General features: G+C 52.6%; 1 protein-coding gene across 1 annotated transcript in view; it reads right to left on the bottom strand.

The window, feature by feature from the left end:
- The window catches only part of CRACR2A (calcium release activated channel regulator 2A), a 103364-nt gene that overhangs the window by 34679 nt on the left and 55180 nt on the right, over nt 1-13505 (bottom strand). The window contains exons 6-8 of the mRNA XM_079937702.1: nt 6513-6603; nt 2870-2965; nt 1331-1518 (exon numbers count right to left, since the gene is read on the bottom strand). Coding sequence (XP_079793828.1) covers nt 1331-1518; nt 2870-2965; nt 6513-6603 — 375 coding nt within the window. The remainder of the gene's footprint in view (nt 1-1330; nt 1519-2869; nt 2966-6512; nt 6604-13505) is intronic.

Raw genomic sequence — 13505 nt, 5'->3', positions numbered from 1 at the left:
ATGGCTCACGGGCCCTGCCGCTCCGCGGCACGTGGGATCTTCCCGGACCGGGGCACGAACCCGCGTCCCCTGCATCGGCAGGCGGACTCCCAACCACTGCGCCACCAGGGCAGCCCCAGCAGAACAATTTGATTTAGGTTGAGGCACCGACGATTGGCCAGCCATCAGACAGTCAGGGCTTTTGAACAAAGAGAGTCAACACAGGTAAACGTCAAGCATTGGTAAGACTGCCCTGTTTTTGAAATCAGACTTTATACCTTCCCTCACCCAGGACCAGGCACCCAGGTTCTGCAGAATGACTACATGAGTCCTCGAACAAACGAGTGAGTGAAGGGTGGCCAGTCCTGGTCCTGGGCACAGTTTCCCGGCTGACTCATTTGTCACTGTGGGGAGTCAGCAGCGTGTGTCCAGCACTTAGCGTCTCAGGACAGGTACTTAACACCTCTGAACCTCAGTTTCCTCATGCATAAATTAGAGTTGATAACAATGGTACCTGGCACATCAGGGTGCTGAGAAGGTCAAATGAGATAATGTCAGATTTTCGACGTAAGTGAGGTACGCTGAGTGCCCAAGACAGTGTTGAAAGCACTGAGTAGCTTTCAACAAATGTTGCTGATGTGAACCCGGCAGTGAATGCACTGGTACGTGGGTGAACAGATAAGCAAGTGAGATTCCGGGGCCTCAGAGAGCCCTTGTTCTCAAAGCCTAACACTCCTGAGACCGATTCCTCACTGACTTCTCTGGGTCAGGTGCAGACCCAGCCTGGGACTGTTCCCAGGGGCACCTGAACCCAATGGCTGGACACCTAGTTTATCAGCAAACCAGTCCCCAGAGATGTGGGGCTGCCCACACAGGGCCCACACAGAGGAAGGCTGAAAAAGGAAGGAAAAGGAGGAAGGAAAAAAATGGGCAGAGCTGGGGTGAAGCGTCCAGGGCACTGTCACACGCCCTGTCGAACTACATGCTGACCTCAGAAGTCTTCCTGGCCCACCCTGTTCTCCCAGGTCTCCGAACCATGACAGTCACTGTCTGGTCGTTCCACTCCCTCAGGATTTTCCCCCAGACTGCCCCCTATTTGTTGGCTGGATAACGTCTTTCTAATCACATAATACATTGTCTGAGAATGAGGCTGTACGTTTCTCATCAATCCTAGGGAGTGCTCGGCACAGAACTGGTCTGCTTCACAGTCTCAGAATCCTAGAAGGTTAGAAGAGGTCCCAGGGACCAAGGAGCCCCATCCCCATGTTATGAGCAAGGAGAAGGGTCTGGGGGGCGGGCTAACACGCTCACAGCGGGGGACGGATCTGGAGGGCACAAGGGTGACACTCACATCTCCTTCTCCTGGTGGAGTTTTCGGGCCTCTTGCTGGAGGCTTTCCAGCTGCTGCTGGGCATCCTGCAGCTCCCAGGATGTCCGCTCCAACTCCCCAGCCAGCTCCTGGTTGGTGAGTTTCAGCTTGGTGTTCTCAGCCTTGGTTTCGTGCTTGTCGTTGTGCAGGGCGGTGCACTGGCCTTCCAGCTGGAAAGGAACGGGGGCGTTGTGCAGAGGGGAGCGATGAGCGAGCTCCGCCCCCCCATCAGGCTGGCCTTTCCCAGCCGCGCCTTGCTTCCTCCACCTGGTGAGCGGGAACCCATGCTACTGCCCCTCACTGCCCTCAAGCCTCAGTCAGCTTTGTCCTGCCCCTTAATGCACACGCACACACTTCTGGAGGCAGGAAGGATAAATTCAGTTTAATGAATGTGGCCAGTCAGCGAAGAAGGAAGCGACAACAAGGAATTGTGTGTGACTCTCAAGAGGCCCCTGAGTAATCAGGCAAGCATGCAGTAATTAAGTCGAGTGGCAATCATTCATTGGAGGGATAAATCTAATTGGTAAGAACTTAATGCATAATAGTGAAGAGGAAAGAGAGGAGGAGAAGCCAGGTACACTGTGCAGGGCGGGGGTGGGGGTGGGGGAGGGGGAGGCAGCTGGCAGTGAGAGCGTCTTGCTGCAGGAGAGAAACCGAAATCTACAGGTTGGGTACTCAGAGGACTGGAACCGTCTCCAGCCTTAGCATGGGGGTGTCTTCAAGTGTATTTTAATGTGCTGCTAAAAATATCCCTTTCTATTCAAATGGAACCAATGTCTCTGCGTCTGTCCAGGGCTGGATGCCTTCCAGCACCAGACAAAACAAAACAGGAGGCCAAGCGGCATCCGGGCCTCTCTCTCCTACGAGCCCCTTGCTTTGGAGACGAGGCTGCGGGCGCGAGGTTTGCCTAGGTAACCCATCTCCCTGGGGTCCTGAGCCATGCACTCCCAGCCACAGTGGGTGGACCCTGGGACACCACCCAGCCTGTCTCTGGGGACTCAGGTGCACCAGGGGCGCATCTGGTGTCTGCATCCACCCTGCGGGGTGACAGGAACTGTCCCAAAGGAGGCTGACGCACCTTGTACGGGCACACAGGAAGACAGCTGGAGGCACCCCTGGCCCTCCTGGCAGGAAGACATCACAGTCTGCAGCCTCCCCCCAGATATCAGTGTCTGTGACCCCTGTACCGCAGCATCCCCCTTATCTCTCATACAGGATGCAGGAAACAAAGTAACGATTTGGCATTCTGGCGGCTCCTGGGCATAATTATACCACAACGCCTGCGGAGGGTACTTGGGAGAATTCTTGGCATTTTTTCCAAGTTAAACACCAGGCATTGGAGAGTAAAGGCTTTATCTTGGGATCACCTGTGATTTCAGATGCTCTCTTTTGTACAACTAAATGGTTCTTCTCAGATTTAAGAAAAAAAATCCTTAAGTGAACGGCAGGGAAAGCGGGCAAGCGCCAGAGGAGGGGATGGAGTGCAGAACAGGTGCTCTGAGGACATGGACACGAACATACCCGCTTCTGCTTCTGGATGAGCCGCTCCAGTTCCTGCTCCTTGGAGAACAGCTTCTGTTCCAGCTCCTGACTGCACGCCTGGAACCTCTCTGTGTCCTGCCAAGCCAGGAAGAAGGACACGTGAGGCCCAGATGCACCGGGAGGGAGACTTTTTTCCCCCCACCTTGAACCTGCTCAACAGCAGGGAGGGGCCCGCCCATCCTTTGGGGTCTTCCCACAACATCCCAGGGCTTTGGTCACCCGCCTGCCCTGGCGGATGGAGAGTGTGCACGACGCCAGCTCCCACCACGTATGACACGTCGGATGACTGCCTCTCACGAGAGAGGCAGCGTCGGTTAGTGGGCGGGTACCGAACGGGGAACAGAACAGGGGCTGAGCTGGAATCTCAGGCCTCAGGCTCCTGTCTGTCCACTGGAAGATGGACTGTCCTTCCGGCTGGGATATTCTGTCCATGTTGGGCGCAGTCATTCAATCCTTTAAACTGCCCTCCCTCTGAAAACACAGGGGCCCCACTTCTTCCTCCTTCAGGTGGGTCTACGCCCTCGCTGTGTCCCCGCTGGGACGGAGGGCTCCCAAGTCCCGGGGAGGGTCTCTCTCGTGAGCTCCACAGCCCCTCCCTCCTGCCCTAGAACCGGCCTTCCCCACTCAGGGATGCGGAGACCCCAGTGATGCAAGTGGGAAGGGGCCTGGTCGTGGGACAAAGAGGAAAGTGTGTAGCTGGCAGGATGCCTGACACTCACCAGAGCCTGATCTGGTGTAAGGGCCCTGAGTGGGCAGCGGGAGACTCGGGGTCCAGCCCTTGCCTTGCCCAGCCTCCCTGCTTTTTCCTTCCATGTCGCTGTTTCTTGGGAAACATGCTCTCTGCTTGTCCGAGGCATGGCCGCGGCGCAGGCCAGGTAGGAAGAGGAGAAAGCGTCACAGCCTCCATGTAACCCACCACAGGAGCCCCGCGGGCCTTCCGTGCCGCGGAACGACACCTCCCCAAGGAGGACAGTGGTGAGACGCAGCCCTGGGGGCAGCCCTGTCTGGAAGCAGCAAGGTGAGGGGACAGCAGCCCCCGTCAAAGCCCAGGGCTCTTCCTCAGCCCCTCATCTGGGGACGCCACCTCGTTCCTCAGCCTACTTTTTTTTTTTTTTTTTTTTTGCGGTACGCGGGCCTCTCACTGTTGTGGCCTCTCCCGTTGCGGAGCACAGGCTCTGGACGCGCAGGCTCAGCGGCCATGGCTGACGGGCCCAGCCGCTCCGCGGCACGTCCGGGGCACGAACCCGCGTCCCCTGCATCGGCAGGCGGACTCTCAACCACTGCGCCACCAGGGAAGCCCTCTCTGCCCATTTTGGACAGGTCAGCGGGGCTCGGGGGGAGCCCGCGACCGTCCTCGTGTCGGCCACACCTGACGGTGGAGGCAGGGTATGACCAGGCAGCCTCTGCTCCCAACGTTTGCTGCAGGGAATCTTGTCCACCCCACTGGCTGGGGGTGGGGCGAGCAGCTCCAGGACCCCCAGCTGATGCCGGCAGCCCCACAAAGACCAGACGGAGTGTCTTAGCGGCCCTGCCGGGCACAGAGTGCTGAGGGGGTCACGGCCAGTGGGATGCCGAGCGCCAAGCCCTGGCCAGAGGGTGCAGCCTCTCACGCTGTCATGAACTGCGGACCACCAGCCTCACACGGTGGCCAGGCCACGCCTGCGTGCCCCAAGGCTTCACAGCGTGGCCGAACACGTGTTCACGGCTCCCACGCGTACGCAAACAGCATACATCGCAGCGCTGAGCCTAAAAGGCGTTTGGGCCTCAGAGGCCTTGAGAAGGGAGAAGCCGGGCTGGGGGGTGGGGTGCGGCAGCGGGGTCAGACCCCCCAACTGGGGCAGGTTTGCCCTGGAATTTCCACCCCCGCCCCGACCTCTTTCCGTTCCAGTCCCCAGGCGTTGACCCACCTATTGCTTCTGGAAGCAGCATCTTTCCTTAGCTATGACCTTTGACTTGTAGTCATGGTGGGGGGGAGGGGGCCGAATGCCGCCCCCCCGCCAGAACTCGGCCCCTCTGTGCACAAAGCCACTGGGGTAAAGGGAGCGGGTCTACATTGCAGGGGATGCGGGGGGGGGGCGGGTAAGGCTGAGGCTCCCGGAAGCCCCCCCACCCCCGTAGGGTCTGCTCGGTGAGGAGATGCGTGTTCTCTCTGCCTGTTCTGTTCGCCTTCACTAAGGCTGGAAGTCGGGGGAGGGCGGGGTCAGCCAGGATGCATTAGCGCTCTAAAAATGAAGGCGAGAGGGAGGTCTGGAAATACTGCCCAGCCTCCAGAGGGCTCTGGGTGGAGAACACAACCGGCTTTTTCTGGAAAGCATTCTGACGCCCTCTCAGCTGGAAGGGCATCTCTGATAAGAAACGGGGCCCTGGTGTGGATAATGGGCAGCATGAAGTGAAACGCTGGTTTGGACCCACCTGCCTTAAGGAGCAGGGAAGTGATGTGACAGCGGCTCCGCAAGCCGGTGATGGGGTCTCTGTTCAAATTCATACGTTGAAACTTAACCCCAAGGAGGTGGGCTCTTTGGGAGGTGATTAGGTCATGAGGGCAGAGCCCACCAGAGTGGGATTAGTGCCCTTGTCCGATACCCCAGAGAGCCAGCTTGCCCACGTGAGGGCACAGAGAAGTTGGCAGCCTGCAACCCGGGACAGGGCTGTTACCTGAACCCGACCACGCTGGCACCCTGATCTTGGACTTCCGGCCTCCAAAGCCGTGAGAGATGAATGAATGTTGCTTATAAGTCACCCAGGTTATGATATTTTTGTAATGGCCCGAACTAAGACAGGAGGCCACCTTTCAAATCCAAGACTTTTCCGCTGAGAACCCAACAAGTGGATAATCCGAAAATGGATGAGAGGGAGTTTCCTGTAGCTCCGTCTGACGAATATGTTCCCCGAAAGGATCCTGCTTAGCCTGGAACAGGAAGGGATTTCACCAGTTCTGAGCTCCCAAGACAAACGGCGGGGCTTGGTGGAAGGCTGAGTGCCTGACTGAGAGCAGGAATGTGAGTTTTACATTTTCCCCCGTGGAATTCGAGAAGAGTGGCACTTGAGTTGTCTTGGGAATTAAAATTTCTAGGCTTCCAAGGGGAAAGGATGGGAAGCATCGGCTCTAACAAGGGTCCCCTTAGGGGAGCTGCTGGGCGTGGAGTGGCACGGGCTGCCGCGTTCATGCAGGCTTGCCGTGGAGGTCTCGGGGGCAGCCAGCGTCGAGCCAGGCTTCAGGCTGCTTCAGCTGGTAAAGCCCCTGCATCCTTCTCTGCACTGATTCCTTGTTCATTCATTCACTGATTCAACAACTCCTTGTTGAACGCCTGCCTGCTGTGCTCCAAGCACGGTGGAAGTGCTGAGGGTACATTAGCACGTAAAGGTAAAGATCCCTGCTCTTTGGGGCTTACATCTTAGTAGGACGAGACAGACCACAATCAATAAAAATAACCCGGGAAATCATATGCCATATTTGAAGGTGACAACGGCCTTGAAAAAAATAAACAAAGCAGGGAAACAGGAAATCAACAGTGCCATGGGGCACTGCAATCTGAGATCCGGGGCTGGGGAGAGGGCATGCTCAGAGCAGGTGGTACTGCAGCCTGGCCCGCAGAGCCAAGCCCCGGGAACGGACTCTTGCCTTCAGGAGAAACTGCTCTTCCTCGCTTTTGATTTGCCGTTCCATCTCCTCGTAGAGGTGCTGGATCTCTTCATCATAGGCAGCACTTTTCCTGCACAGGTGACAAAAAGAGAGCGTGATAAGACGCCTTTATCCCCCAGTGGAGCTCTGGGTGGCGTGGGCGACCATGGCGGCCGGGTCAGCCAAGGCTGCAGGGTCAGCTCCCCAGGATCAGCTGACCACTGGGGCCCAGCAGGACCCTCTCATCCTCCTGTCTCCCAGCTGTCCCTCCCAGGCATCCCCGGCTCCACCTTCCTGTCCTCTGCTTTATCTCAGCACCCATCCACGCAGCCTCTGTGACACTCACCGTCCTATTGCCCACTGACCCCTATACGCTTGTTGACAGCATAAAGGTGTGCGGTGTGGGCTTCTTTTCTGCTTGGTTTCTTGGTGTATCTGTTTCCCACTTTGGGCACTTTCTCTCTACCTGGTTCCATCAGTACCACCTGAACTGTACTCTCCTGGAAACTATGTGCTGAACTTTGCGTGACCCTCATTTCTCATAGGATCTCAAAAGGTTCCATGGTGGCGACCACTACCACCATCACGACACCCCTAGAAAGGAAGGGGGCCACACCTGTCCAAGGGCTCACCCATCTCGGCACCGGGCCATGGGAAGGGTGAGGCTGGGTAAGTGCTGATGGCAACAGTGACACGCTGGGTTCTCAGCGTCCCCTCCTACTCCGACGAGCCCCGCAGGACAGGAAGTACGTAGCTGGCCTCTCTGCTCCTACATGGAGATGAGGACAGATGCGGCTCTGGGGACAAGGTTTGTGGGTCACCCCGGGACGGCTCCTCTTTCTCTCCCAGTGATAGATCCTCCTTCAAGTACTCCCCCAAGTTCAAACGGGAAGGACCAGGTATTAGCATTCGAACCAAGACTGGAGACGATCACATGTGACATTCCCAGGGGGTTGCACCTCTACACCTCTTCTCTGACCGGGCATGGAAGGCCCTCTCTGCCCCTCGCTCCCTGCCCTCTGTCCTGTTAAGGAAACTCTAGGCTCCAGCCAGCAGGCTTACGTCATAGCTCTCCAGGGCTGGTTTGAACCTGCAATATACACACCTACTGCCAATTCTGGCACCTGGCATTCTAAACTCAAATGCTGGCGCGCCCTTGTTCTTTATTCAACAAAGGAGGCTTTTAAAATTGAACAAACAGCCCTGGTTCTCGGTTCTGAGAGGTACCAGAGAGATTTCGGAAGAAAACATCAAGGATAGGAAAGCATTCATTCCCCTGAGCCTTCCGTCATTCAAAGTCCCACCTCCCTGTAAGCCCAAGTCCCCCGGGACTCCAGTCCAGCGCCAGGCCTCCCCCCCCGCCCAAGGCTGCACCACAGCCCATAGGCTGCCCCTCCCTCACTCGCTACCTGTGCACCACATGCACAGGCCGCCATTTTGACTGGCATCCTTCCAGTTCCACAGAAACCACACAACTGACCCAGACGAGGGAAGCGGTGTGGGTCTGCACGGTCAAGGTCACTCACCTGTCTGAGTTCCCTTTCTTGGTTGTATCCCCAAGACCACAAACCCGACTCTGAGTGAGTGTGGCACTGGCCCAGGGTGTGCTCCGCAAGAGGACACAGCTCTCCAAGACTCCTCCAAGCCAAGGCTCTGTGTTCACCACTGGGCTTCCCAGCCCAGGAGTAACAAACGCCTTTCTGGTGAAGAGTGAGAACTCTCTTCTTCGTAAATGACAAATGTTTGGATTGTTACTTTGGTTCTTAGCTAGCCCATGACAATTACAAGAAAACCTTGGCAGGAAATAAGGAGCCGAGGTTCCTGCTGTTGCATAGGGACACCTCAGGGACAGAAATGATACAGTGGAAAGGAAATTTCAGAAACAGAGATGGTCTTCCCCTGGTGCCTGGAGTGGTCTTCCTGTGCTGGAAGAAATTCCAATGCTACGAGGTAAACGGTATCCAGGAAAACTTTAGAGACAGTGATTCCAGCTATATAAGCACCAGGGAACTAATAAAGTGATATGAGAAAAACTTAAAAATGGATTTGACGCTGCTAAAACAATACTAGTTACAGTCAGGCACATAAGCTGTGTCCCGTTTAGGCCTAATAACCATGCAGAGCATTAATTCCACACTATCATTAAATGTGTTATATTAACTTGAAGTTTTATTGGATTAAATTAATAAACTCTATGCTTCTCATGCTCACATGTCAGTCTGTTAGTCGTGAAGTAATTTTGCAAATTGCTACAAACAAACAAATGGGGGGAAGAGAGATGTAGCCTCTGAATGGCATCTGCTCCCAGCCCTCAACACGAAGGATGCGCCCACCACAAAGAAGTCCTGGGATGCCGGCGGGCATCCGCGATCCTGCGCCCACACTGGATCAGACATGGAGCTCCTTCTTTGCAGACGCTCTTGAACAAAACCGGCCAGCATCCCGGGAGGCTGCCGAGGCCTGAATGTCTTCAGAGGATGAGCCCTGACCCAGGGCCGGACACCCGAGCCCCGGCGATGAGATCATTAAGGCGCTGTGCATACCACTCCCATCACCAAACCAGCTCAGAGGGCAGAAGACCTCCTCCGATCCCAAAGTAGCACCTGTACCCCCGGTTCCTCCCAGCATCATCTCGATGACCAAACGAGAGAGCAGGTGTGCAAGGTATTTGAACTGCAAAGTCCTAAATGGATGTAAGGGATTATTTATTATCGTAATTATTATCATGGGCTGCGGGGGGCAAGGGCTAACACTCCCCAAGGGGAGGAGGGTCTTTGTTTCAAGAATAAAAGGGTTGCTAGGTTTGGAAAGGGTCAGAAGCAATCAGCAAGATGGAGAACAGGAAGCTTAGTCAATCAAACCTCCCGTCGGAGCGAGATCCATTCAAGATGCAGGCTGTGTGTGAGCAGGAGCTGCAGAGAAATTATTTTTCTGGGAGAAACAATGGCTAGAGACACTCTCAAAACACCTGGGCAGGGCTTCCCTGGTGGCGCAGTGGTTGAGAGTCCGCCTGCCGATGCAGGGGACGCGGGTTCGTGCCCCGGTCCGGGAAGATCCCACATGCCGCGGAGTGGCTGGGCCCGTGAGCCATGGCCGCTGAGCCTGCGCGTCCGGAGCCTGTGCTCCGCAGCGGGAGAGGCCACAACAGTGAGAGGCCCGCGTACCGCAAAAAAAAAAAAAAATATCTGGGCGTATGGCTTACGGTGCTCCAGCCGGGCTCACCACGTTCTGCCATCAGAGGAAAGAGGCAACGGATTATGTTTGCTTATTATACACCCCTTTGTTGCCACTATTTCTAAAACCACTCAGATTGCCTGACGCACACAAACACAGACTTTGAAGTCTTCTCATGAGTCCGTTCCAACGCACTGACGCCCTTCTCTGGCCTCGGAGGACACCGTATGTCTTCATTTGAACATGTCAAAGTCCTGAACTACTCTTTCTTTTCGGTTTATGCTGTCTTCACTAGGTTACGAACACTCAAACATTGATGTCACCCACAGGGCCTGTGCTCAAAATGTTAATGCTGAAAATCTGCAAGAAATAAATTTAAGACTTTGGATACCAGACTCAGAAGTCCATGGGTGGACCACATGGCAGGAAATACCAGATTCCAGGGGAATTGAAGAATTTCGGGGTTGGAAGGCTTGTCTGATCCAACCACCTATTTTTCCAGTGTTAAAATCCTCACCACAGTATCTCCAGCAAGTATTTACCCAGCCTGGGTTAGAACACCTCCAGGGAGAGGGAATGCTGGATCTCTAAGCAGCTCTTTCATCTATGGACTATTCTGGCTCATAGACATGTGTCTTTCTATGACCTTATCCTGCCTCTGTGTAATAACCCTTCATATATTTTAAAACAGCATTAAGACGTCAAGGAGTAGCCTTGGGTTGCGGTCATGCTTCTCCACTTCCTCCAGCCATGTCTCACATGGAAGTTTTCTTTTGGAAGTCCCTTCACCATCCCCTTTACTCTTCTCTGAACGGGCTCTAACTGAGCTTTCTCAAGCCATAGAGTCGCAAGCTGAATGCCCAGTGTATGAGGGCTGGTCGGTGCAGATTAGATCTCTCTCGCTCTAGCTGCTGCCTACCTATTCGTGCAGCCTAAGAGCACATTCACTTTTCTGGGCAGTCACATCACATAGTTGATGAACGCTGAACCCATTTGTCGACTAAAACCTCGAAACTTGATGGCAGAGTGATGGTTTTTGTTTTAAAGATGGTGCGACTGAGGGACTTCCCTGGTAGCACAGCGGTTAAGAATCCGCCTGCTAAGGCAGAGGACGTGGGTTCAAGCCCTGGTCCCGGAAGATCCCATATGCCACGGAGCAACCAAGCCCATGAGCCACAACTACTGAGCCCGTGTGCCACAACTACTGAAGCCCATGCACCTAGAGCTTGTGCTCCACAGCAAAGACAAGCCACCACAACGAGAAGCCCACTTGTTACAACTAGAGAAAGCCCGTGCACAGCAACGAGACCCAAAGCAGCCAAAAATAAATTAATTAATTTAAAAAACAAAGAAAAAGATGGTGTGACTGAATCATATCTCTCCCACCTTGTGCTTTGGCCATTGGTGTTTTGGATTTGGGCAAGATCTCAAATGTAATTCTGTTAGATTTTATGCCTGTTAGATTCAGTCCATCTTTCTCAACTGTCACTATCTTAATGGATCCCAACTGGTGGCCCAGTGTATCCAATGACCTTCCAAATTCTGTTGATACTTAAAGTTTTCAATCATAATGTAATCTAAATAACCTATAATGTTGGTTTTGATTAGTTAATTTATCTGAGATTTACTTAGAAGAGCATTTTAGGGACTACTCTGGTGGTCCAGTGGTTAAGACTCCGAGCTCCCAGTGCAGGGGGCCTGGGTTTGATCCCTTGTCAGGGAACTAGATCCCGCATGCTGCAACTAAAGAGCCCCCATGCTGCAACTAAGGAGTCCACATGCCACAACTAAAGCTCCCGTGTGCCATGACGAAGATCCAGTGAAGCCAAATAAATAAAATACATAAATATATTTTTAAAAAGAAAAAAAGGAAGAGCATTTTAAAAAATATATAAACTGTTGGTTTCTAGTTTTATTGTATTATAGTAAGAAACTTTATTGGTAAGGGATTACTTTTTGGAATCTATTAGCCTTTCCTTTGTATCCCCATATTGTCAATTTTTACATAAGTTCTATAACAAGAATGTGTATTCTACTGCAAGGCACACAACTCCCCATTCATCTCTTAAATCAAGCTTGCTGGTTGATGGTTTCAAACACTTTGTATATTTGATGTGCTTTTTTTGTTTGTTTGTTTGTTTTGCGGTACACAGGCCTCTCACTGTTGTGGCCTCTCCCGTTGCGGAGCACAGGCTCCGGACGCGCAGGCTCAGCGGCCATGGCTCACGGGCCCAGCCGCTCCGCGGCATGTGGGATCTTCCCGGACCGGGGCACGAACCCGTGTCCCCTGCATCGGCAGGCGGACTCTCAACCACTGCGCCACCAGGGAAGCTCTGATGTGCTTTTTGCTTGACTGATATGTCAAATTTGAGATAAGTTTGTTGAAGTCTTTTAAACTTTTAAAACGCTTTTAAAGTCTTGTTTTTATCAAATTTTCTTTGTTTTTCTAAGTTTCTGCTTTTCGTGTTTTGCTATGATGTTTGGCACATACAGGTTTATATTTGTTGTATCTTCTCTATGGATGGACCATTTTTTTTTATTACTACAAAATATTCTTCCATATCTCCCTTAATTCATGCCATTGGTAAACATGTTGAACACAAGAAGAACAGTGTGTAACAGAGCTCTCTGAGCTATCAATTAATTACATGTGAGCATAACATGTAACACCTGTCTTCTATTAACCACTCTGAAAACACTCCCTTCCCCCAGGGCAGTGTCTAATGATTTCATTCTATGATATCTATGCCTAGTTATTTTGAACAACACAGGGAGGAGGAGACAGAGAAGAGATAGATACGAGAAGGGAGGGAGAGAGATGAGAGTTCTCAGGGGGGCGGGCGACATATGTGTGAAGGAGCCAGGGAGAGTGAGTAAGAGTCACGAGCACTAATTATTTATCCTCTCCCTTCTGTCTCACTATGACAGCTGCGGAGCCTCTCTTGTGTAGTCCAGGGTCGTGTAGGTCTTAACCCCCTGCTGACACCTACAGTGGGCTCAGAGTTCATTAGGGCCAGAGTGAGAAGTTCTCGGTTCAAATCCTGCTTTTGACATTTATAAGCTTTCTGGCCTTGGACGAGTCACATTACCTCAATGAGCTCGAGGTTTTCTGTATCTGGAAAACTAGATGGTAATACCTGTATTAGAAAGAAGTCATGTGTAAAAAATGGGTACCCATGAACTTATCTACAAAACAGAAACAGAGTTACAGATGGAGACAACAAACTTATGGTTACCAGGGGCTAAGGGGGGGAGGGATAAATTGGGAGATTGGGATTGACATATCCACACCACATATATAAAATAGGTGACTAATAAGGACCTACTGCATAGCACAGGGAGCTCTACTCAATACTCTGTAATGGCCTATATGGGGAAAGAATCTAAGAAAAGAGTGGATCTATGTATGTGTATAACTGATTCGCTTTGCTGTACACCTGAAACTAACACAATATTGTAAATCAACTAGACTCCAATAAAAATATTTTGAAAAGAAAGAAATCATGTGGACTTAGTAAGATCATGCATGTGGAAGTGTCTAGCAGGCCCATGACGTCACCACCAGCATTAACAAGTACTGATTGACTACTTCATAAAACAACATTCTGGGCAACATAATTTAGACTTACCGAATGGTCTCTGCCCACCAGGAATTCAGCATTTATGAACTCCAAGTCTGTGCGTAAGTGGCGTGGAGGAAAGGAACAGGCAGAAGAGGCCACACACCGCCCCACGGTGCCAACCCCACCCCATGGTGCCTTCCTGAGCTCCAGCCGACACAATTCTGTGACCACACAGCCTTGGTGAGTTAAGTGGAGG

This window comes from Stenella coeruleoalba (genome assembly GCF_951394435.1).
Source record: "Stenella coeruleoalba genome assembly, chromosome: 11".
Lineage (NCBI taxonomy): Eukaryota > Metazoa > Chordata > Mammalia > Artiodactyla > Delphinidae > Stenella > Stenella coeruleoalba.
Note: the sequence above shows the minus strand (reverse complement) of the source record. Positions and strands in the feature narration are given on the sequence as shown.